Source organism: Bos mutus, chromosome 1 (genome assembly GCF_027580195.1).
Source record: "Bos mutus isolate GX-2022 chromosome 1, NWIPB_WYAK_1.1, whole genome shotgun sequence".
NCBI classification, from domain to species: Eukaryota; Metazoa; Chordata; class Mammalia; order Artiodactyla; family Bovidae; genus Bos; species Bos mutus.
Window position 1 is genome coordinate 105,267,226 of NC_091617.1, and position 27,096 is coordinate 105,294,321.

The following is a 27,096-nucleotide window of genomic DNA, read 5'->3' on the forward strand; positions in this document are numbered from 1 at the left end:
TGTCATCTTAACTGAGTTCCCTGTGCTATACAGTAGATTCTCATTAGTTATTTATAGCGTGTATATGTTAATCCCAGTCTCCCAATTCATCCCACCTCTCATCCCCACCTTGGTATCCATATGTTTGTTCTCTACATCTGTCTATTTCTGCTTTGCAAATAAGGACATCTATACCATTTTTCTAAATTCCATATATATAATATGATATTTGTTTTTCTGACTTACCTCACTTTGTATGGTAGGCTCTAGGGCCATCCATGTCTCTGCAAATGACACAATTTCTTTCCTTTATATGGCTAATATTCCAGTGTATATATGTACCACATCTTTTTTTAATCCGTTCCTCTGTTGATGGGCATTTAGGTTGCTTCCATGTCCTGGTTATAGAATACAGTGCTGTAGTGAATACTGGGGTGCATCTATCTCTCTGAAGTATGTTTTCTCTGGGTATATGCCTAGTTGGATTGCTGGGTCATATGGTAATCCTATTTTTAGTTTTTAAAGGAATCTCCATACTGTTCTCCATAGAGGCTATATCAATTTACATCTTTTTTGGTGGAGTTGTGAATTGTGCAAATGCCGGTGATGATCTGTTAAAATGAACAGTTACTACATGCTCTCTTCAAAGTCCTTAACTTGGATTTATTGAAGTGATTGTACAAATGAAGGTGTGGTTATTACTAAACACATGAACATGATCATAATCAACCCTTGGTTAAACAGTTTGCGGCTTAACAGTGGTAAAAATAAAAAATAATGGACAAAGCATCAACATTATTAAGAATTAGCAAATAAACTTACATACTAGAAAACAAGTTTTAGAATCAGGTATATAATGGAAACCTCACAATCACTTGCTCTGTGCAATCTGCCACCTAGTCTAAGTGGTCTTACTTTCAGTTTTATGCTATTTTGGATAACAACGAGAGAGTGTATTCCTAAATACTGGCTGTAATTTTAAGATAATGACTTTACTGTAAATTCACTTTGTACCATGTTTTCAACTAGATTTATTTCCTCTGTGGTGTGGATTCTCTCTCAGAGCTTTCTGAACATATTACCCAGGCTGAGAGTGACAATTATGGAGCTATAGTCAAGCCTTACATTTTAGGCAAGAAATAACTTGCCAAACTTAATTATATATATAAAACGTGAAAGATGGGACAACATGGGATAAGGATTTTAGAATGAATAAGAAAAGAGAGTAAGTAAATGTAAATCATTTACATTTCCATTATTATACAATGGATACATAATTTTTAAAAGTCTAGTTAGAATTTAAAAAATGAATTAATACCAAATCTGCTATCCTCCCTTTTCTATTATTTTAAATAGATTTTCTTACTCTCACATAGTGATAAAATATAAGTATTTATTTTGATTCTATCTGAAAAGCAAAGATAACTTCACAAAAGCAACTAAAAGGTCTTGGAACAAATTTTAAAAATCCTTAGCTGTAGCAAGGTTTTTGCTTATTATTCATACAAAAAGAAGGGAGCCCATGTTTAGAGTTTCAAGCAAGATCACCGAGCTTCTACTATTGATGTGAGGCTGCTGAAGGTCAAAGTAAATCATACTATTTCTTAATCCTGCTTTCATTAACAAATCAGCCTCTTCCATGAAAGGATGAGTGCTTCTAAATGGCAAACTATGCTGCAACCACTAAGAGTCACTGAATGAGAAAACAGTAATATTTCCATATAGCAGAATTTCCCAAAGTGGTTCCTATGGAACACAGGCTTCTTGGAGTGTTACTAGGTATTACTCAAAAAAGTTTCCATGGTCAGATGAATCTGGAAAACACTAGAACTACATATGTGGTATTTTTTTTTTTTTTTTAGCTTTCTTCAGAGGATATTTAAATTAGAACCTTCAATGTACTAACTTTCTAAGATAGTATGTTTTCCAAAACTCTTTTGACCCTGGAACCCTATATGAGGAAGAGTATCTTTGGAGCTTGTGTCCTGTGGAACATGCTGGGGGAACACTCCTGCAGTGCTCAACTAATTAGCTTCAAAGTCTAGATATGAATGAGTTAATCCAGGGGCAATTAAAAAGGCCCTAGTCTAATGGGCTTCCCTGGTGGCTCAGATGGTAAAGCGTCTGTCTGCAATGTGGGAGACCCGGGTTCGATCCCTGGGTCGGGAAGATCCCCTGGAGAAGGAAATGACAACCTACTCCAGTACTCTTGCCTGGAAAATCCCATGGACAGAGGAGCCTGGTAGGCTACAGTCCATGGGGTTGCAAAGAGTTGGACACAATTGAGCAAATTTATTTTACTTTACTTTATGGTATCTAATGGTCATATCATTTCTGCAGAGCTAGGTCAGGAATGCTGGTGTGATGAGCTAATGAACATCAAAATCAGTCTCATACTGGGTCAAAAGAAGGAAACAATTTTCTGAGATCACTGGAAAATAAAACCTTATCCAGAGTATGGATTACTGTACTTCCAAATGTACAATGAACTGTTGCCCTTTCTAAACTTTCTGTGTTTCCAGTTGCAAGAGAGTTAGATCTAGCATCAATTCGGCTGGGGGGGGGGGGGCGGAGCGGGGGGGAAGTCAGGAAAATCAAAGTATACTTGGCAAAGGAAGAAGTGATCACTCCCTTTGTGAATCCCTCATGTATGGATGAACATTCCAGTGATCCAATTCAATTGTGTAATCAACTTCCTAGAACCACTTCAGATAGGGTTGGCGATGCCATCACTCACGTAATCCTGTCTGCACAAAATGTTCATGGGTTGAAATCACATCAGTTGTATGTAATAAGGCCCATTTTAAATATCCAAATTGCATGGGCTCCCTGGTGCTCAGACGGTAACGAATCCACCTGCAATGCAGGGAACCCAAGTTTGATTTCTGGGTCAGGAAGATCTCTGGAGAAGGCAATGGCACCCCACTCCAGTACTCTTGCCTGAAGAATCCCATGGATAGAGGAGCCTGGTAGGCTCCAGTCCATGGGGTCACAAAGAGTGGGACCCAACTGAGTGACTCACACTTTCACTTTCATATGCTCCTTCACTCTGTAAAACACTCTGTAATACTCTTACCACATAGACAAGACGCTAGAGGCCAATGCCTTCAGTCCAAGGCTAGGAACAGAATGTAGCCTTGGTTACCAGGAACATGTACAGTTATGCTGTGTTAGAATGGTGACCTCAGAGTCAAGTGCTTTGGGCAAGTTGGTCACATAAAATAAATGCTGGTCTTGGGAGCTAGTTTCAGAATTTTCCATGTAAGTATTAATTTATTCCTTTCACTAGAGATCTGCAAATACAGTGACTTAAAAAAAAAAGTTTCCATGACTTCTCCCCTCCCTGCCACCCCCCACCCCCGCACCAAATTCTGAGCCATTGTAAGAGTACAAATTGCCACTAGAGCAGCAGGAAAGCAGTGCATTAATGAAGACCTGGGCTTGGCATCTTGCTGGGGGGTCATAAGCACATGATCATTGGTTCCCAGCTTCATTTCTTAAAGACTATAAAACCATTCCAAAATTTGGCACCATGGGAGCTATTGGCAATGCGAACTCGGGCTGGGAAGCTGGGGTGACGGTTCCAAAGCTTTGGCAGTGCTATTTCAGGAAGCTTCACATGCAAACTTCTCAAGTCAGTTTCCCTAACTAGACTCAACCTTCATGTCCCTAGAAAATGGGGCGGCTGGCTGGAGAGCCACAGGGCACCCCGGGTGAGGTCTGCAGACCACCCCCAGAGGCTGGAGGCAGCTGAGAGAGAAAGAGAGAGAGAGAGAGAGAGATCAAGCTCCAGGAGAATGGGGAAGGGAACAAAGTAGCCTGACTTGAGACATAACTATTCATCAAATTGCAGCTATTTTTGCCTGTTTCAAAAATCTACAAGCCAAACTGGGAGAAAAAGAGGCAGTAAAAAATACACACACTACTTGGTTAAAGTCAGGAATGGGTTCATTTCTACAAAGAAAAGTTTAGAAGATGCCTTGTGAACCTCAGTCAGAGGGAAAGCCACACACTCCTGCACTCAGCACCATCTACTAAGACATTTCACAGGGCAGAGAAACACTGATTTACTAATTTAGTAGCTTTTCTTCTTCATCTTCACCAAAACAGTACCATTTTCATTTTACACAATAACAATGATCACAGAACTTAAAAAGGTCTTTCCATGGTTATTTATGAATTCCGGGCTAAGTTTAAAATAGAAAAAGGAAAATTAACTATGTACTGTAACATGCTGACACTGGTTACTCCTGGACTCCAGGTAGAGGGTGGCTCCAGTAACTTCATAATCAGAATGTCCCGAATCCCCAAACTCAGGCCACCTGGCCCGACCATCCCATCAATGGTCATAACCAGCATGTTTCCCACAACTCCCTCCCCACCCCCACCTCAAATACACACGTCCAAATGTTGTGCCTCTCAAGAGGCAGAGACTCCAGTCTACCATGAAGGCAGGTATTTTGTACTGGAACATGCTACACTTAAAAAAACCAAAACCAAGGTTCTAATTCTAATATTGTAGATTCCAATGTTAGTTTACAAAAGTAAGTACATCACTTGGGAAACCATTATTCTTTCAGTTAAAGAAAGGTTAAGAGCTCAGAGGGATCCAGACAGATCACAGTCCTCGGCAGCCACAAGGGGATCTTTGCATCCTCCCGAGTTCTCTCCTAGGACCTTCCACATTTGAAGAAGGCAGGGGAGGAGGTGGTCAGCGAATGGGGCCTCGGAGAAGCCATAAAGACAAATGCCCACTCTGGAAGGACAAAACCAGGTGGATGCCCTGGTTTTTCAGACACAGACTGGGTGGGGATGCCGTGAAAATCTTGTTTGGCTGTTTGAGCCCAGCATTTTCCATAATAAAATACTGAGATTGGAAACGTGACATTGGTGATAAGAAATGAAAAGTAGCAGGTCTGGCCCCAAAATAACTCAATGGTTTGCAACCAAACATTAAAGACTGCTGCCTTTCCACCATCTAGCAGAAGCACATCCCAGTAATTCACTACCGAATTCCAACAGGAGGCTGGGGACTCTGAATGGCTTCAGGGGGCACACATGCAGTTCTATGCAGCTGCTTCTCAGAACAACACTTGAGAGACACTCAAAAGCTACTTGGAGAGAAAGAAATGCACAAAACTAGGCAGCTGGCACTCAAGTCAGGAAGGCAACCTCAGTGGCTTTCTCTCCCAATGCAAAGCAGCAAACTTCCCAGGGGATGCTGTGACTTATTTGGCTGTGATTTCCCCATCTATCCTTAAAGGTAAAAGGAATTATGGTGTTGCGATTTGCTTTTTTCCACTTGGTACTGTAAAAAAATCACGGTGTCTGGTGGTAAAGTTTAACAGCTGCCTATTCCATTAGGTAAGGTGTAAGCAAAAGGTTAAGGCCATGCATGATTAGGATAAACACACAAAGACTGGTTGGGTGGTATACAAAGTCTATTTAACTAATGAAGGCGGGGGAAGGTGACTTCAGGGGTGCACGCGGTTCTCCTCCTCCCCACTTCCCTCAGCCTTCAAGAACAGCTGTGGAATAATAAACCATTTTCAAATCTGTTTCTGGGCTGCTGCAGAGCAGAAAAACTGGGCTTAGGAGGACAAAGCACCCTAGAGACAGCTCTGCCTCTCAGCAAGGGGCATGGCCACACTGGCTCTGACTCATGAGTTACCCACAGCATTCCTGGGAGTCCTGCCCTGCTCATTGCTCCAGCGAGAGGACACAAGGTCTGATGATCGGAGGGCCCTGTAAGGGATCTTGAAAGCAACTGCCAAAGGAGGATATATGGCACATACGCCTTTCACTTCATACATGTGACTCTACAGCTATATATATTTTGGACATTGGATGAAAGAGTTGGGAAAACACGAAGAAACCATTTTCCAGCATCTCAACTACATTGGCCAAGAGCACCCTCTGTTCACACAGCACATAGACTTAAGACAGTTGGGGATGGGGAACCCCATGTCTGGGATGGATGATCCTAATTGTAACTCCCACACCTTTCACTACATTAAAAGAGACCAGTGTGTTGAAAGTCCTTTAGTCTAAGGCAGCTGAGACCCCGAAGGGTTCACTGCTCTTCTGTTTTGCTGCTATTCCTGAACTTCACCACCATGACTGTTATATTGTCAGGGCAGCCTCTGTAAAAGGACTGTAAAACGATGCTCTTGGCCCCAAAGTGAGGTTCATCCAAGCGGTCCTTGATGAATCGAACAGCTTCCTCGTTGCTGAAAGCATCCCAGAGGCCATCTGATGCCAAGATCATGAACTCGGGCTGGAGCTTGTCCAGGTCAAAGGTCAGGATATCTGGGTCTGGGATGACCACATTGAGGTTTTTCAGTGGATAATCCCCCAGCGATCGAGACATGGCCAGGATCCCCTGGACCCTCCAGGAGCCATTGAAACTGATAAAACCACCTAGAAAGAGAGAATGAGCCCATTAGCTTGAGCAGCTGCTCTCTCACATCCTGGTGTGATTCGTGTGCACCTGCAAAGGGCTGACCTACTGTGTGTGACCTGTCATACGTGCTCCTGCTGGTGCTGCCAGGAGGGAGCAGTGTTCCTCCTGCATGGCTTGACGTCTGATCCTCTACTAGTAGATCCTCAGGCCCTCATCCTTGGCATCTTAAAGGTCTTCAAGACTAAATCAGTAGGAATATTGAGGGTAGGAGGGATGGATGGGTGAGAGCATCAGTTTTTGTTAATAACTAAAGGACACCTTAGCAGTTCAGTGACTGATTGTAGGAAGCCCCAGGGAGAGGACTCAGAGACATCAGCAGAACAACACCAAAAGGCATGTGGCTGGTACCAGATACAACCACTGGGACCCATCATTAGCATGAGGCCGCCCTTGGTTGTGCCTGTATTGATTGCAAACAGCTCCCTGACTGGGAAAGGGATTAAAGAATGGTGTACTTAAGCACAGTTGTTAAAGGCTCAGGCTCTCGGGTCAGTCTACTAGGATCTGATTCCTGGCTCTGTTACTTCTAGCTTGGAGTGACTCTGGATGAGAAACTCTCTAATCCTTGGTTTCCCTGGTTGCAAAATTTGGACAATAATAGTATCTATTCCATCGAGAAGCTGTGAGAAATAGAGTTATTCTATATTAATCAGTTGGCACAGTGTCTGAATATAACATGCACTCAGTATTACACAGTGGCTCGGATGGTAAAGAGTCTGCTTGCAATGTGGAAGACCTGAGTTTGATCCCTACCTAAGTCGGGAAGATCCCCTGGAGAAAGAAATGGCTACTCACTCCAGTATTCTTGCCTGGAAAATCCCATGGCTGGAGGAGCCTGGTGGGCTACAGTCCATAGGGTTGCAAGGAGTCAGACACTACTGAGCAACTTCACTTTCACAGTCCCTATCTATTATTATGTTTTCTTTAAGGGAACTAGAACTTTGTTCATTTGCATGTTATGTCAGATATTTATTAAATATATTCTCCATGCAGGGCAGTTTGCAGGCTATAAAGTTGGACAAGATCTATACCTTTTCCTAAAGAAGCAGAGAGTCTGGCAGGAGGGGAAATCCACCTGCATTAACAGCTACAAGCACAGAGCAGTATTTTTTCAGGGAAAACCTAGCACCTGTTAAATGCTATAGGCAGATAGAAGAGAGAGGGACGATTTCCAGTTGTGATAATCAGGGCAGAGTGAGCATTAAAGCTCAGCTCTGAACAGAACGATAGGTAGGACTTCCATGAGCAGGGATGTACAAGAACATTCCAGGAAGAGTGGTTTCCCGGGCAAGAGTACGGGCTCTGGAGTCACTGGGGTTTCAATTCTGGTCTCACCATTCACTAGCTGTGTGTCCTTGGGCACACAAGCCTCTCTGAGACTCCATTTCTTTGGTTGTAAAATGAGAACAACATTATCAACCTCACAAGGTAGGGAAAGAGAAAGTGTATGTAAAGCACCCAGCTTAGCTCCCAGCACAAAGTGAATGCATGGTAAATGGCAGCCGACATCACTACTGTTGTACAAACAGCTTAAGGCAGGGAGACAGAAAGAATGACGCGTATTTTGACCTAGATTGGTTGGAGGGTATTACGACACCAAACAGAAGGGGGATAGGTGTCCAGAAAGGAAGGCTGAGGCCAGAGAAAACACACATAAATATAATAAAACCAATCATTGCTCATTAAGTCCTGCTGTAAAGTACACCCTCAGGTACACAGCAGGTGAGATTAACCTCCTTGGAGACGCGGTCTGAATTTGTTCCTACAATCACTTCCGGGTGGGGGCAGGGAGGAGGAGAGAGGATAAAATGGGCTGACATGTCAGAAGAGAGCTCTAAGGTGGCATCTCAGGTGTACCGTATACACATCCCCATTGTGCTTCCTCAAGAGCAAGCTGACTGTATCCCAAGTCCAGGGTCACAGTGGATGACTGAGGAGATGCTGTCTTCATAAGCAAGGAAACTCATCAAAGCTTGACAGATGCTCTTAAAACACTGTGCCGTCCCATTGACAGAAAACCTGACCAGAGCTTTCATTAAAAATTATTCTGCATCTCAAGGAGTCACTGAAGCAGGAGGTTGTAATAAAATTCAACAATTTTGGATTCAACAGTACAGCTTCCCACTGTGAGAACTCAAACGTTGATTAGGTTCTGGGCAGAAGCTGGTATGCAGAGATTGAAGGTCAATCTGCAGACTCCCCCAGGGGGCAGGGGCACTTCTTGGGCAACAACCTGGGGGACCTGAGCTCCCTTGGGCAACAGGGCCTGCCGCGTGGCATGCAACACAGGGGCTACAAGCTGTGGTGGTCAGTTTGGGGAGAGAAGGGGTCCTCCCCTGCACAGGTAGAAAAAACGAAAGTGTCAGTTGCTCAGTCGTGTCCAACTCTTTGTGACCCCATGGACTGGAGCCCACCAGGCTCCTCTGTCCATGGGATTCTCCAGGTAAGACTACTAGAGTGGGGTGCCATTCCCTTCTCTAGGAGATCTTCCTGACCCTGGGATCGAACCCAGGTCTCCTGCATTGCAGGTAGACTTTTTACTATTTGAGCCACCAGGAAAGCCTACAGGTAGAAAAGAATCCCCCCAAATTAACTATGAAAATGTAATCAGCAACTGATAATCTTTCTTTGTCTTTGCCAATGTCACCTTAGTGAGGCCCACACTGACCACCCCAACACTCCCCTTTCCCTAACTTGTTCTGTGTCTCTCCATAGCAGTTATCACCTTGTAATAGACTAGATAATTTACCTGTTTTAACTTATTTATTAATAATGTCTGTCTACTCCATCCCCTACCCCGTCTCAATCCCAGGATGTCCATTTGTACCTCCAGCCCCTAGATGTTGAAAAAATAAAAAAGGGATTTTCTTCCTCCTCCAACTGACATATATACTTGGATCAGGCATTGAGCTTGGAGTTGGGAGTATACAGATGAACACACCAAAGTTCCTGCCTTAAAGAACTCATGATCAGGAAGGCAAGACAGATGAAAGGGCCAGATATGTCCACATCCTACGAAAAGTGACCCAAGAGGTCCACACAGGATGCCAGGGAAAGACTGAAGAGGTACCTAAGCCAGACTGGGGAAGCCTTTGGCTCAGTGTGACAGGGAAGGCTGCCAAAAGGACATCCCGAAACCAAGTCTTAAAGGGCAAGGTCATTATTGTCCACTGGACAGTGTGGGCAACACTTGCAAAGGCACAGACGTGTGAGCTCCATGGTTCATTTGGTGGTTAGTAGTTTGGCATGGCTGAAAGGAAGCAGAGTATGGCAAGCAATGGCCCAAAGATCCCATTAGCCTTTAAACTAAGGGCTTTTTTTGGCTGTTGTGGACACGTTGGCCATGAAGAAGGGCAAATTCAGTGGCCACGCATTTGATGGGAAATGTTACAAAGTCCAGTCCCAGCTGCCTCAGCCACAGCCTCTGTACTGATCTGCTCCTCACTGGGTAAAGGAGTGTCTCTCCCAGGGAATCTCCCGGAAACCACCTAGGCCACTTGAACGAGACAGCACACAGTCCTTGGAGGCACTGATAAGCTCACCGGCTCTCTTTATCCTCTTCCTCTCCTTCAGCTGGTAGGGTTTGTGATCATGAGACAAAGGAATGGCGTTCCCATCCTTGTCACATAGGACCCCACGCGAGTCACCCACGTTGGCCACAGTGAGGTCTTTATCTGATAGCAGAGCAATCAAACACGTTGTACCTGCAAAACAGAGAAGAGAGGCCACATGGGCGGTCAGCGGCGCTTTGAGGTTAAGCTGCTTCTCGAGGTTACTGGCGTCTTCAGGCATTAAAACCACTCCTGCTGGGTGAGCATCTGACTCCAGCCACTCCGGGAAGGAGGGCTGTTCACTTCAACAACACTGATCATATCTGACAGTCAATTTTCTTAACCATGTTGGAGTGTCACTGAAATGGCTAGGATAAGATGATCATTTTCCCAAATCATTGTTGTCTCTGGTTCTCTTGATTTAAGTGCATATCACACTTAAAAGGATTAGGAGAGAATCAAAATCGGCTTGAAGCTTCAGACAATGGATACTTATTTTCTGCTTCTTGTTGGTGCTTAGGTTCTGTGAAATCCCAGTTGAAAGTGGGAAGAATAAGGTGGGGGGGGGGGCGTCTCTCAGTGGGAGCACCTGGACAGACCAGCAAATGACAGATGGTAACAACCAGATCCTATGGAGCCAGGGGCACAGCCTATGCAAACTAGTCTATACAGAGTCTGAGAGGAAAGACCAGTGGCCAGAAATAGGTCAGCTCCAGGGTGTGATGTGGCAGACTATCAAGGGAGAGGCAGGAAAACCTACTGTGATGAGGGAAATGACACCTAGGCCAATAGGAGGTGGGGCTTGGAGGTGGTCAGAGTCAGAAGCGAAGTAAGAGTGAAGAGCTGTTTGCCTGGGGCCCAAAGACACAAAAGGACACGTTCCCTCTCCTCAAACTTCCTGGAACAAGAATGGATAAAAGCAATAGAACTACAGAGTCTGGTCTAGTTGGAGGTCATCCTTCTTACCTGCCCATTACCCTCTGTTTAGCCCCTCACCTTTCTCCCCCGGCCTTCTGACAGTGTCACTGAATATGCAAATACCTGCTGAAACGCATAATCCATTAAGCTGTTGCTTCAAATTGATAATGACCTTCCTTATTAAAATTATGCATCAATTAGTCTTCATTAATATTTAACCTCCTCATTAAGAAGATCATATTCCCTAACAGAATGTAAACTGCATCTAAACAGCTCTTGCTCTTCATAGAACAACAGCAAAGGCTAAATTCTTTAAATAGACATAAAGAATAAATACAGGTTGATATCAAGAGGGAGGAGAATAATCAGCTATTATATAGTTCTATTCAAAATTCCATGCTAAAGCCTGTGTAGCTCAAAAGTGCCTTGATTAGAAATGGAAACGCATGAAATGTTGGATGTCTCAGGATGTCTAATATGAAAGGCCTTGTGAAAGGAAAAAAGACTAATCTCAGGATTATCAAAGCAAATCACAAACCTTTCATCTTAAAAAAACTGTAAGAATGAAAATGTAACCATAAGAACAATCCATATGATTAGAAATTGTTATTCTTAGTTTTTGATATTAGCTGCATTCTGGTGTTCAACTGGCCTCACTTTGTCTTCAAGCATCTGCTTGTGTTAACCTGGTGATCACAATGACAGCACAAATTCTCCTAAAAGGCACACGCTTGGAAGTTTGAAAGGTGAAATGGAGACACTATGTTATTGGGGTATTGCATGGTTTGGGGGCATTATTCAACTCAAAGACCCCCTTTTCTTCTCACTTGGTGCACTTTGAGAAATCATATCCCAGAAAGGACTTTGAGGTCCCCATATGAGGGAAGCAAAAGGATCCACTTGGATGAGCTATGAGCCCCTTCCACATCCTCATTTCAGTCATTGCAGCTCTATATCCATTGTTAGCTTAATTGAGCTGCCATGTATCTTTTTTTTTTTTTTTAAGAGGAGAGAGGTCATTCCTATGGTCAGGAAAAAAAAAAAAATTGAGATTTAATTGTATACGGGTTTAAAAACCCTGAAGGATTTTAAGCAGGATAGTGATATGATGAGATCTGTGTTCTATAAGATCACATCAGTGGCTTTGTGGAAGGTAAACTGGAAGCAGGGAGAACAGGGAGAGTTCATGAGAATGTGAATTACTGTCATAAACAAAAGGATCGAGGATCAGTGACAGATTATTTAAAATCAGAACGGACAGGTCATAGAGAATAAGGACATAAAGGAGAGGGCAGAAGTCTAGAGTAATGTCCTGGTGTCTCGAAGACAGTGGGGAGGGGCACTGGGTGCTCCATGGACAAGCACTTAAGGAAATGTCTACTTGGGCTTCTGGGAAAGGCTTTCTCTCTCACTGAAGGAGACACCATGCAGAACGCAACCCATTTCCTTGGCCTCGTGTGGCTCCTGTGTTTCCTGGAGGGGTGGCAGCCATGTTGCACCAGGAGTGGCTACAGCTCAGAGTCAAGGCTCTGTGCCCAGGAAGCGGAGCCAAGGGGTGAGAACCTGGGTCCCTGAGACATCACAGGACTTCTGAACTAGCCTAGACTTGCCCTGTTCTTGCTCTGGGAGACACCAAATGTCCTTACGTTTTAAGGCTTTTTATGTTGGATTTTGTTGTTATTTCTTCTTGTGGTATCCTAACTGGTTCAAGGGCTCATTGTTCAATAAGGGGATTTCTGGATGAGAGATTTAGTGTGACTGCTTTGCTTCCCTCACACGTGAAGATTCACGGCTTGCCAACTTCTCTGTCAAGAAAACAATCCCATTGTTTCTATGGGTCAATAAAATCTACCTTCTGATGTGGATTTCAGGAATGTACCGCTTTGAGAAAGCGGAAATTGCCTGTGTCAACAATAGGTTCGTAGACCGGACAAAAGCGGTGAGCCCCAGATGGCAGAACGAGAGTTGCAGGAAGCACTGAGGATGACTGAAATGTTACCATTCTCCCTCCGCAGAAACCTGCCTGTGTCCTGGGTGGAGGCCCAAGCATGATTGGAAACAAAACACGATGCTTCACTGTAAACAACTTGTTGTTTGGAATTTGCAGTCTTAGCTCAGGATTACAAGAGATAATTTATAATCTAATCTTACATTATAGCAGAATGTAACTACCTGGTGGTTGAGAAAAATGCCAGAAAAACATTATGCCCAAGAGGAAACACGCCAAGCCTTTTGTCTTTGGGCCTCTGTGTTCCCTCTGCCTAGCACAGTGCCTGGTCCTTGACACGGGCTAAATTGCACATGGTGATGATTCAGTTCAAGAGTGACATCTTCAGAGGCCTTCTCTGATGGGGGATCTAATTTCCTCTTGATGTCCTTTATTGCCTTCAGAACATATAATTATGTAAATATCTTGTTTATTTCTTTAAGCAATTTATTTAATGCAATCTTCCCCTGTACAATGTAAACTTCACAAGAGTAAGAATATCACCTGCTTGTTCTTCCTCCTGTAATGCTGAAGTCTAGAATACCACAGACCTCGACATTTGCTGAATAAACACATTAACAGAGGAGTGATAAACAATCACACACTCTCTTTGGTCCTGATCTAATATTATGCTAAGCACCTGCCGTCTTGCTCTGAGTATATCAAACCAGTTCAACAGCACACTGTACAACATCTTCTAGATATTGCCACAGCAGGGAGATACCCAACTGTAGCAAAATACATTTTTTACACTGATCAAAACATAAGGACCCTCCTGTACATGTATAAGCATGCTCACAGGCACACTGTTAGCAAGTAGACCGAAGTTCAGCCTAGGCCTGGCCTTAGCTCTTTCTTCCAGTCCAGGCTCCTGGCCAATGCAAATGAAACATGGATAGGATGCCCATCATCAACAGCTTCCAAAGCCATAGCACATTGGGAAGCAATAAAAATGCATCATGGTGACCATTACATGAGCAATCTGTGTCTACTTCTGACCTCAATTTGTACTTCAGCAAAGCAGGCACGTTTTTGTGTTGTTCTATTCTTGTTTCCCTTAGGGAAGAACACACAAAGGCCAATTACTCATTAGCTTATTCCTCTAAACCAGCATGTTCTCTCTTCATTTAATTTCTAGGATGCAAAGTAAAAGTACACAAGAAAATCTGTTCTGGACTTACCTAAATAATTTTTATTGGCTAACATTATTCAGTGAATTCATCTGATGAGTTGAGCTGGAGAAAAATGTAAATCTTAATGAGGGATAAGTAGTTTGGGACATCTCAGCCATCTTTTAAAACCCTAATTTAAAACTTTCCCAGTGAAACTAACAACAAAGTAGTAACAGTTTGTTCAGCACTACGAATGCCCCACTAGCGTCAGTCACTCGGTCGTGTCTGACTCTTTGGAACCTCATGGACTGTAGCCTGCCTGGCAAAGAATACTAGAGTGGGTAGACGTTCCCTCCTTCAGGGGATCTTTCCAACCCAGGGATCGAACCTGGGTTTCCCACAGTGCAGGCAAATTCTTTACCGTCTAAGCCATCAGGGAAGCCCATGAACCCAAAAACACACTTGCAGTTGATTTCCTGACACCTTATGGTCGAGAAGAGGTAGGTATTATTCTTCCATTTAAGCAGATGAGAAAAACGGGACTCAGAGAATTCAAGTGTCATATCCATGATTACATAACTCAGTGCATATGTAATGAAAGACCAAACTGACTAAAAAACCAGGGAATCCAGAATTATTATTAGTAGTAATAACAATGATAGACCTACTGTTTATGCATTTTACTATAATGCTAAGCGTTTTATTTATATTATGCAACTTAATCTGCACTACCTATAAGAAGGCATAATTATCTCCATCTTACAGATGGGGAAACTAGGCCTCAGACAGTACAGCAACCTGCCCAGGTCACTCCCGTGGACTGTCTGATTCCCTGGGCCAGACCTTTGATAACTGGCACTCCTTCTTGCTCTAAACTCTTCTCTTCCACCTCCAAGAAGGAATGACTTCTGTGGCCAGTTTCTGCACTTCTGTGTTTCGAATACTCCCCATTAACTTGCCCCCTTTTGTAGTATAGACTAGTGCATGTTACAGATATGTTTGTAAACCAGAAAAAATTCTGATTAGTGTGATATGAATTTCCTTTCATATAACTGTAAGTCTGGATTAGCTTAAAGCTGATACATTTCAAATTCTCAATAATGATCAATCAGAACGTATCTGAATTTCTGCAGGTAAAAAGTAAGCAACTTGGATTAGCTTTACATCCTTTCCAGCTTGAACATTTTGCTGGTTTTGAATAGGAACTGCAAACTCCTATGCCTTCAGGTATAAGAAAAAGCTTATGATCCTCTTGGAGTAGCTTAACCTCTGTACTTCTGACGGGATCCTGGGTTCTGAAGATGTTTTTCTACTCTAAGAATGGGCAAGCATGAAGATAAGAGACAGCTGACATTAGGTTTCAGTGCTGGGTCCACAGCAAGCAGTGGCAGGGCTTGTGGCAAACGAGAGAATGCATGCTAAGGGGACAGCATTTCCTCTGCAATGAAAATAGCTGCCAGGGGGCAACGAAGGCCCAATGTAAATAGTTATTCAGATTTTTCAAGAGAAGCTGTTTTTATGTGAACTCTGACTTATAATGTTGACCACTTTTATTTAAAAAAAAACAACGCAGGCCACATACTGCTATATTTAAAATGGATAACCAACGAGGTCCTACTGTATGGCACAGGGAACTCTGCTCAGTGTAAGACAGCAATCTGGATGGGAGGAGAGTTCAGGGGAGAATGGATATATGTATATGTATGGCTGAGTCCCTCTGCTGTCCACTGGAAACTATCACAGCACTGTTAATCGGCTATACTCCAAAATAAAATAAAAAGATAAAACAAATAAAAATAATACAGATAACAACAATTAAAAAAAAACCTCAATGCACACCAAATAGGCAACTGTAGGTCAAATGATTCTTTGACCCATTAGACTGGTAACTTCTTTTTGACCCAGGGTGACACCTTATTCACTGCAGTATTCTTATCACAGTGCTTCGTACCTTGCACAGACCCTAATGTTGGGAGGGATGCTAAGGACTGAGGTGCTGGTAAGGAAAGTGGGGGTGCTTATCGATATACAACTTATACTAATTATAGTATTTACATAATTCACATCTTCAGTTCAGTTCAGTTCAGTCGCTCAGTCGTGTCTGACTCTTTGCGACCCCATGAATCGCAGCATGCCAGGCCTCCCTGTCCACCACTAACTCCCGGAGTTCACTCAGACTCATGTCCATCGAGTTGGTGATGCCATCCAGCCATCTCATCCTCTGTCGTCCCCTTCTCCTCCTGCCCCGAATCTCTCCCAGCATCAGGGTCTTTTCCAATGAGTCAACTCTTCACAGGAGGTGGCCAAAGTACTGGAGTTTCAGCTTCAGCATCATTCCTTCCAATGAACACCCAGGACTGATCTGCTTTAGGATGGACTGGTTGGATCTCCTTGCAGTCCAAGGGACTCTCAAGAGTCTTCTCCAACACCACAGTTCAAAAGCAGCAATTCTTCAGCGCTCAGCTTTCTTCACAGTCCAACTCTCACATCCATACATGACCACAGGAAAAACCTAGATGGACCTTTGTTGGCAAAGTAATGTCTCTGCTTTTTAATATACTATCTAGGTTGGTCATAACTTTCCTTCCAAGGAGTAAGGGTCTTTTAATTTCATGGCTGCAATCACCATCTGCAGTGATTTTGGAGCCCCCAAAAATAAAGGTGTGAAAAAATTCACACCTTTGTCCTATGTAAATATATATACTGTTATTTTTTGAAAAATGTTAACAGTTATCCAGTCGATAGGATGTTAGACCACTTTTGTTTTCCTCTTTATACTTTTCTGCATTAAGATGAATTTAACGTTACTTAAAACCACAAATTATTCACAATGTTTCAGAAGGCATATCCCCTAAATTATTCACAACATTTCGGAAAGTATATTGCACTGCACGAAGCAAAGTATTCAAGACATAAAACAGAAAAAGCAGAACTGACAGTCATGGTATTAGGGTGGTACAGGTAGAAAAAAAGACACAGAGGAACAGCAGTAACAAACGACGACAGCACCACTGTCAATAATGGTCAAGTTCAAGTTCAGATCTGACCATCAGTGACTATCCATCCACGACTCAGTGACAGACAAGGGAACCTCAGCTGCCTTCAGGCTCCCTGCACAGCCTCACCTCACCTCTGCGCAGGGCTATCTCCAATTACTACTCAGAGCAAAACACCCAGCCCTGAAAGTGAAGGTGAAAGTGTTAGTCTTTCAGTCATGTCCAACTGCGACCCCATGGACTGTAGCCCTCCGGGCTGCTCTGTGCATGGGATTCTCCAGGCAAGAATACTGCAGTGGGCAGCCATTCCCTTCTCAAGGGATCTTCCCAACCCAGGGATCGAACCTAGGTCTCTCACACTGCAGGCAGATTCTTTAATGTCTGAGCTACCAGGGAAGCTCCACTGAGCCCTGAGTTCCCATCAAAAGACAATACCTTCAACCCTTTGCACTCCCCTCCCCCTCTTCCTGTATGCAGACAACTATGATTTAAAAAAGTGGAGTAATGAGAATCCCTATTTTATGAAAGTTCAGCTTACTGCAACATCTTCTTATGTGCCTGACGCTTCAGTTTCACTTTTTCTGGTGAGGGAATGGGAGGCTGGGCTGAGTGGAGAAAGCAGGATGGGATTAGCTGGGTGCGACTAGGCGGTGCTTGCGTGCTTCAAAGCAGAGGATGTTTTCCCAGTGAGGCACCACACCCTGAATGCCACTCGCTCAAGCTAACAGTGATTTCCCTCTGTGACAGAAAGTCTTTTGTAAGAGAATTTAATTTTTTTCCTTTTTTTTTCTTCAGAAAAGAGAGAAAGAAATTGGGAGATAAGTGGAGAAGAGGTGACAAGGGGAAAGGGAAGGAAGTGGACACACACACACAGGAGCAGAGAGAGACAGAGAAACAGAGGGACGGAGAGAGAATGAATGACTATTTCGGTGAAGGTGCTACAGCTGCCTAAAAGCCATTCTTTATACTCAGCAAAGGAGAATCAATACATTCATATGATAAGCAAAGATAGGTTTATCTTGAAAAGGTTTGACAATGAATGTGAGTTCAATAACACAATTCCAGAGCCTAGATGACATCAAGGCCTGGTAACTGACAGAAATTATATTGGTGGGCAACATATTGGAAAAAGAGCAGGCAAAGCCAGCCATTAATGAAAGCATTACAGGAAATGATAAGATCACTGTCGGCAGGGGCTTCTAGCCCCTACCTCCCACAGCCAACTTTGTGATGAGCCCTGAAACACAGATAAAGTGTCAGGCAGCTTGCAGATAAGGATCCTGGGCCCCATCCCCCGTCTGCACAATCTCTAAGTCCGCCCAAGTTTGACTTGCTTGAAGCCTGCTCACCAGTCCTGTAATTGTTAATGCCATGGCAGAGACACACCTGTCTGGGACAATCCACTGTCTGAAAAACTAAAGAGTGAGCTCTAATCTTTCCTTCTTTATTCCTTTTCTCTCATTATTGCCTGAGTCTTTGCATCCCATGCTCTAAATCCTCAGACCATCTTTAGAATTTCTATATTAATATGCATGGCTACGGCTACTAAATTAATAGTAATTAACTTTTCAAACCATAAGTCAATAACTCTACTGTAATGAGTCTTGTGCGAGTTTGAAAGCTATTTTATGCTACGAGAGCCTTGAATGGAAAGCAACTGGTAAGAGATCTACGTGCAGAGAGACACGTGTAGGTCAAATTGTGAGAGCTGCTATATACTGTCCATGCACCATGAAAGCAAGTGAAAGTGTTAGTGCTCAGTCGTGTCTGACTCTTTGCAACCCTGTGGACTGTAGCTCACCAGGCTCCTCTGTCCATGGAATTCTCCAGGGAAGAATACTGGAGTGGATAGCCATTCCCCTCTCCAGGGGATCAATCTTCTCGATCGAGGGATTGAACCTGGGTCTCCCACATTGCAGGTGGATTCTTTACCATCTGAGCCACCAGAGAAGCCCCCATTTGCCATGTGCAGAGGTAATTTCTTTAATTCTAACAGCCCATGAGGTACTATTGTCCCCATTTTACAGATGATAAAACTGAGATTAAAAGATCAGCCCAAGATCATGCGGCTAGTGAGGGACAGAATTTAACTAGTCTGTTGCCTGAGTGTTGCTTTCAACCTTGAAGCAGGCTGTGGCTAGCCCATGGTTCTTGTTTCTGTGCAAACCAGATGCCTTAAGGCAACTCTTCCTTAAAAGATTTATTAAGGAGATTACCATCTTCAAAAAAGGGCCATAGTACATGTTCAAGTTGACAATGACTACAGTGTGAACAGTGCCTCCTAGAACCTGTGGGCAAACATGCACGGTGATGTGGGCAACCCTGCTTCTGGGCTATACCCTGGCCCCACCACCCCATACCCCCTGTCCTGGGAGGGAAGAGATCAGACGAGAGGGTCGCTCAGTGAGGAATTTCAGCAGAACAGCTGAACATGAAGAGGTTTTCAGCTTCACTAGCAGTAGTCCAAAAGCCCAAGCTGGAAGAGTGAAATAGTGACAGTAACACATGTGCGGCCACATCTGGGTATTACTGAGGGTACATTAAGGCCTTCTTCCATGAAGGCCTGAAGTATTAGTACTAAGAAGGCTAACTATCTCCATGGCTTTCCAGACACAGAGAGTAGTGATAGGACGCACCACACAGAGAGAGAGGCTCATGTGAGCCCCCCCACAGCATGGCACCCTTTCAGGCCTCCTTTATAACCGAGGCTGTCTCAACTTCCCCTCATCACACGCTGGAGGGCAGAGTGGCAGAAATAACATCGTGTGAGAAAACAAGTTCTATTACCAATTGTAATTTTCTTTTCCTCTCTGAGACTTTTGCATAAGCAAAAATATCAGCCATTGAGTTTGACACTGGCTGACTGTGAGGCAATCAATTTGATGGCAAATTCTATTATTTTAAACCCTAGGTAGTCTAATTCCAGATTTAGGTTTATTTGGGCTCTTCCTTGGCAGACATACAGTAATTAATAAAATGACAAGAAGAAATAAGAAACCATGTACAAGTGCCAGAAAGTTCTTTCCCACAAATAAGCTGTGCTATCCTAAATAAGATAATCTATTTTATGGGGGAGGGAGGTTAAGGCTAGGGTGTGTGATCCATCACTTCAGTCATGTCTGACTCTTTGCAACCCTATGGACTATAGTCCTCCAGGCTTCTCTGTCAATGGGATTCTCCAGGCAAAAATACTGGGCTGGGTTGCCACGCCCTCCTCCAGGGGATCTACCCAACTCAGGGTAGATCTGCCAAACCAACATCTCCTGCATTGCAGGTGGATTTTTCACCCACTGAGCCACCTCGGTCAAACTTTTAGAATCCGATGGAGTAGTCATTAAATTTTCACACCTCACCAAAGTTAAAATTATAGATATGTTGTCTGACCCTGTTGAATAGCATTTTAAAATTAAAGTGTTCTTCAACTTCACATTTCAACTTTAGTAGTTCAGTGTGGACATGTTGAAGAGTCACTTCCTGTTAAACTGGTCACATACTGGGGGGTCTTAGAAAACCACAGCAGCAGCAAGTCCTCAGACTTTAGGAGCCTCCATCTTCCTCTCCGACGTGACTATTTTGAGGTATGAGTAAGCACGCATGCTTTTCTGAAACTCATTAACATCCTGCTCATTATCATTACTCTGGCTGACATTTAGTTCAGATGATAACATGCTGCTGAAATTAATTTCTAATTATATAATCACAACCTAGATTCTAAGTTCTGTGTCTTTTAATGGTAAATAAAATCAATTTCATGGTTCTTTGACTCTTCCTACATAAGCCAGAGATACACTACTATATTTTCTTCATGTCTTCATGTTATATCAGAATTCTTCAGTGAGATATTTCATTTCTTTTTAGGGCTCCCAGCCTTAAATTACAAGTACTGTTTCTGCTTCCTTATGAATGCTATGGGAACAAGGTACAATATGAACTTCTGAAATTGAGCTTTATTAAAAGGGGCATTTGCTTTTTAATAAAAGGCAGAGCAAAGAGGAGAAGGCTGGGAATAAGAGGTGCAGCCTGATTCATTTGGTGCTCGGCAGAGATTTGCACTTTCTTTGACCTTTTCTTTTTTTTCCTCAGCGCAGAATCAACCCTTTTCCCTATTCTTTCCATTAACAACAAACCTGATCTTTGAGGTTATTAAGCTGGAGCTTCCCTGGTGGTTTAGACAGTAAAGAATCTGCCTAAAATGCAGGAGACCCGAGTTTGATCCCTGGTTTGGGAAGATCCCCTGGAGAAGGAAATGGCAACCCACTCAGTATTTTTGTCTGGAGAATTTCATGAACAGAGGAGCTTGATGGGCTACATCCCATTAGGTCTCAAAGCATCAGACACAACTGGAGGTTATTATCTTTACTTAAATTACCATATAGCTCTCTACCTACCTACCTACGTATGTGTGCATGTGTGTGTGTCTGTATGTGGTGGGGTGCGGGTGTGTTGGAAGGATGACATCTGGAGATATTAATGGAAATTCCCGCCCCATGTATGGACAGAACCCTCTTTCACTCAGTGTGAGGCACTCATTGCCCCAGGGAACATCAAGATGTGGTTGAAGTGCAAGGAGTCAGAAGTAGTCAGATTTAGCTCCTAAGGTTCAAAGAGATTGGAAACTCACAAAAAGACAATGTTCTCAAGAGAAAAATCTTCTTGAGCATCCATCAGCCTTGGTTCTTGGATAAACCACAGGCATATGAAGATGGAGCAAGTTCTCTTGCCCACAACTGCTCTCTTCCTGCTCCCCTGACATGTAAGCCTGGGCAGGCAGGAAGGTTGTGATGGGGGAAAGTGGAGGGAAGACAGAATCTTTGATGTGTGGAGCTCCAAGAATGATATGGTGCTCAAAGCACAAGAGACTAGACCTTGCTTTCCAGGGTAGAGCCCAAGGGTAGAAACCTCTGCCCCAGTGTAGAGAGGCAATGGCTGAATGAGCCCACTGGGACAGCCCAATGTGGAGCAGAGAGGACAGCTGAAGACTGCTGGGCTTGCCTTGAGGGAGGAAAGACACCTCTCAGGAGCATAAGATACTTCCAATCACAGGTCCTGGAGACCCTGGGTCATCCCAGCAAGTGCCAGGATAATAACAACGACCTGATATGTAGATCACTCCTGGAGGAAAGGGGTGCGAGCACATGGCTCAACTTTTATTTACACTTAAGAACCTGAGGAAAAATCAGGAAATTACAGCATATATCTGCTAATGAATATGGTAAGATTTTAGTAACAGATCCAATATGGACTCAAAATCTGTTACATTCAGTTCTATGGAGACAAATTAAGTTAAATTTCACGTTTATTTTGTAACTGTGCAATGTGTGTGTGTGTGTGCATGCACGCATCTGCCTCTTTATTGGCTGTTGCACATTGCACACGTTAAATTTTACCCTGACTTCTATTCAGTTCAGTCACTCAGTCGTGTCTGACTCTTTGCGATCCCATGGACTACAGCACGCCAGGTTCCCTGTCCATCATCAACTCCTGGAGCTTGCTCAAACTCATGTCCATCAAGTTGGTAATGCCATCCAACCATCTCATCCTCTATTGTCCCCTTCCCCTCCTGCCTTCAATCTTTCCCAGCATCAGGGTCTTTTCAAATGAGTCAGTTCTTCGCATCAGGTGGCCAAAGTATTGGAGTTTCAGCTTCAGCATCAGTCCTTCCAATGAATATTCAGGACTGATTTCCTTTAGGATGGACTAATTTGATCTCCTTGCAGTCCCAGGGACTCTCAATCTTCTCCAATACCACAGTTTAAAAGCATCAATTCTTTGGCACTCAGCTTTCTTTATAGTCCAACTCTCACATCCATACATGACTACAGGGAAAACCATAGATTTGATTAGATGGACCTTTGTTAGCAAAGTAATGTCTCTGCTTTTTACCCTGACTTAGGCATTATGAAATCAGCTAGTACCAACAATGTTTGACAACCAAACAAGACTTCCTTGGGCACTGAGTTAGTTAACACATATCTGAATTATTACCGTATTACTGTGTTAGTCACTCAGTCGTATCCAACTGTTTGCAATCCCATGAACTGCAGCCCCCACCAGGCTCCTCTGTCCATGGAAGAATTCTCCATGCAAGAATACTGTACTGGGTAGCCATTCCCTTCTCCATTAACATATACCTATTACTGAGGAATTCCACATGGAAGGTGAAATCGTTTCCAAAGACAAATTTGCCATTATTGTGAGGCACACCATTGGTAGGTTGTGCAGCTACACGTAAGTTATTTTCAAATGATCTTTTCCATTCAAACAGAACACAGTCACTTATATCCCCATTTAAAGGGACAAAATAAAAGTTGTACAATTATGTTTATTTAGGATAATTAAAACAAATCTGATTTGGGGCTAATTTGATTCAATAAATATTAATTCTCCAGTTTGCTTTTGGTTCAGTGGACTACAAAACTGACTCTACATCGATGTCTCCAGGAAGGCTGCATCTTCAAAGATCTGATAAAATCCTGACTTTAATTCCATCTGGCCCATGCCCAAAAGTGATATTCCATCTCTATACCTACAGCCAAGAATATCCAACCATATTCCTTCATGATAATGACCATCTTTCTTCTCTTTCTCTCTCATACCTCTATGTTCTGTACCTAATAATAATTAGACTGGAAGTGTGTATGTGTTGATGAAATAGTTTTATGGCTTTTGTTCCCTTATTCTGTGCCTGTGTATGCATGTGTGCATGCTAAGTCACTTCAGTCATGTCCTACTCTTTGCTGCCCTATGGGCTGTATCCCTCTAGGCTTCTCTGTCCATGGGATTCTCCAGACATGAACACTGGTATGGGTTGCCATATTCTGTGCCTACTGTGTATAAGTTACTAGGTTTGGTGCAGGAACAATAAAAATGAACAACATACAGTCCTTAACCCCCAGCACTTACTCCCCAATGGCAAGATGGAATTAGACACTTAGGATCCAGTATGGTAAATGCTGTGACAGTGCTATGAATGGAGAAGGAAATGGCAACCCACTCCAGTATTCTTGCCTGGAGAATTCCATGGACAAAAGAGTCTGGCAGGCTACAGTCCATGGGGTCACAAAGAGTTGGACATGACTGAAGTGACTTAGCACGCACATGCTGTGGAAGGTGGGATTGTGGCTGGGTTGACGGCAGAGGGGGCACGGCTCAGGCTATGGAGATGCTGGGTGGTGAGGAGATATGCAGGGAGGATGACTGGGAAGACGTGAAGCCTGAAGGTTCTTGAAGATGCAATAGGGTAAGGAATTCGTGTAACTTAATTTGGTTCTTGGCACAAAGGAGGAAGTAACAAAAGAATCTGTAGGGTAAAAATGGGTGATGAGAGTAGCTCTCTGAAGGAGATTTCTTTATAGTTCATTTCAAAACAAAGTCTAGAACAAACACTTGTTTATACTCTAACCTGATAATGCCAATTCTTGAATTTTTTTCTAAGGAAATAATCAGAGATATGAACAGAGCTTCATATATAAGGATTAACCTCATAGAATTCAAACGACAATAGAAATAACCAAAATGAACAGATGTATAACACATCATGGAATATTCAAATAATAAAAGCACTCCAAGGACATTAAATATAGTGTTTCTGAAGAACATACACTGTGCTTATAAGTGAAAAATAAAAACTGTACATAAATTTCTTTAAAATATAACACATTAGCATTTTATTTGGAAAAAATGATATATATATATAAAATATTTCAATTGCAATTACTCAATAAATACATGTATGCAGAAAAATGTTAGAAGGAAACAAAAATATATTATTAAAGTTTTTTTTAAAAGATTGTTCTGAATTTTCCTTAATTTTATTCATTTAATGTGACATTTATAGAAATTATTTCACTCTTTATCAAATTCAGTGCTTTTTACTTTCTTGTTCCTTTATGTTATTAGGCACTTGAGGGTCTTCTGTTATGGTCTACAATGATTTGACTGGATTTTCAGTTGAGCTATTTGATTTTACTCACTGAACCAACTTGTTAACTAACAAGACTGCGGCTATGCCTCCACTGGTTCCATTTTGGCTGACAGCTAAAATATAGCTCTACAAAAAGAACGAACAGTGTCGGGGGGGACACCAAGCCCCAGACTCATGACGGGTAGGGCTCAGAACACTCCACGTTTGTGACACCACATTCGTGTGACACCATCATCCTACATGATTAGATGCTCTTGCTCAGAAAGTGACAAGGGATGACTGTAGAGGGCAGAGGGCAGCAGGAACAGGCTGATTATGATGCATTTCTTGCACAGGAAGCCTTGACCAGGGAAAGCCAGTTCCCCAAAGAACTGGCTTGGGGAGGTTAGGTCTATTCTTGTCTAAGCAGGTGGTTAGGTCTGTTCTTGTTCTGACATTGCTGAGTGGGTGTCATATTATAGGAAGTGAGGCTGATTAGGGGAGCGGGGGAAGGAGGGGAAGGCAGGAGACAAAGAAAGAGTCTCAAGATGCCCAAATCTCAAGTCACAAAGGAAAATGTCATTAACTAAACAAGTTACAGTGGGCCAGGTACTCTGCTTGCTGCTTACACATGCCTGACTTCATTTTATTTTCACAAAAATCCTGCAAGGTATACACTGTTATCATCACCACCACCCCCATCTCTCCATTCTACAGATAAGACACAGGAGGCTCACCAAGGTCACACAGCTTTTGAGTGGAAGTATTGGAAATTGGACCCAGATCTGACACCCTCAATCAGGCTTTAAAAATATTCCCTAAGAAAATTAAATCAGGAATGTGACAAGGAAGCAGTCAGTTTTGCCAGCAAACAGCTTCATTTTAGGATCCTTTAAAGTTTATATCTGCTTCCATTGAGGAACAATACAGGGAAATACACAAACCAGATATTCAAAGAAATCTTTCTGGTACAGTATACAAATGATGTATAAAATATTTTTAAAAACTGTTTTCTAATTCATGACTGAGTTGGAGGATAAGTATGTGATTTCCCTGGAGGCTAGAAACAAAATGAAGGGGAAAAGCCCAGTGAGGAAGAAAGATCTTCTCCAGTCAGTAAAGAGTAAGGAGATTCTATAATTAGTTAGAGAACACTGGGCTCTAAGTAGGTTTAAATCCCCTCTTGACCCCTGACTGCTTAATATGTGAACTGCAGGAGACATCTTGTGAACTGAAAAATAAGACCCCATCAAGGAGCATAACCTCCATTTGTTTAAACACTACTCTCAGGATTGCTACAAGGTCCTCCCTCCAGTTGATGGCTGAGAAGTGGAGCTTCTCACAGCCACACTGCCCTTCTGCACCAACCCTAAGTTGAACTGGCTTCTGAAGGCAGTTTTTTTCACTTGTCTCCAGTCTATTTCCCAGGCAAATGTGATGAAGTCACCTCTGACTTGAATACAAAACAAGGTTGTTAAATATTAAGCACGATTCATGGAATTGAATTTTGCCTAAAAGGGCTTCCCTGGTAGCTCAGCTGGTAAAGAATCTGCCTGCAATGCAGGAGACCCCAGTTCAATTCCTGGGTCAGGAAGATCCCCTGACTGAGCAACTGACACACACACACCTCACCTCTGCATCCCAAATCAAGCTTTGCCTGGTAACACATGGAGTCACAAACAGACACGTCTGAGTGACTCAACAACAACAAAAGCCACACACACACACACACACACACATACCCCTAACTCCAGTATTCTTGGGCTTCCCTGGTGGCTCAGCTGGTAAAGAATCTGCCTGCAATGACAGATTCAATCCCTGGGTTGGGAAGATCCTCTGGAGGAGGGCATAGCCACTCACTCCAGTATTCTTGCCTGGAGAATTCCACGGACACAGAAGCCTGGCAGGGTCTACAATCCATGGGGCCACAAAGAGCTGGACATGACTGAGCGACTAAGCACAAGGTTGTTAAACATTAAATATGATTCATGGAGTTGAATTCTGTCTAGGGCTCTTCCAAGGGGACTGCTTCTCTCTACCTACTTCATGGAATTCCTGAATAAGCAAAATGTCTGTAAGACCCTCGCTCACACTGAGCTGGTTGTGGGTCTACAGGCTGCACAAAACTGGTAGGCAGCAGGGGGAGGTGGGAAGGCATGTGGTTTCAGCATTGGTTTGGCCTCATAC

General features: G+C 43.1%; 1 protein-coding gene across 9 annotated transcripts in view; it reads right to left on the bottom strand.

The window, feature by feature from the left end:
• Positions 1-617: 617 nt before the first annotated feature.
• The window catches only part of PPM1L (protein phosphatase, Mg2+/Mn2+ dependent 1L), a 332,129-nt gene continuing 305,650 nt past the window's right edge, over positions 618-27,096 (bottom strand). For all 9 annotated transcript variants that reach the window (XM_070373943.1, XM_070373950.1, XM_070373999.1 and 6 more), the window contains 2 exons: positions 9,985-10,146; positions 618-6,399 (listed from right to left, as the gene is read on the bottom strand). In XM_070373943.1, the coding sequence (XP_070230044.1) occupies positions 6,053-6,399; positions 9,985-10,146 (509 nt within the window). In that variant the 3' untranslated portion in view covers positions 618-6,052. The remainder of the gene's footprint in view (positions 6,400-9,984; positions 10,147-27,096) is intronic.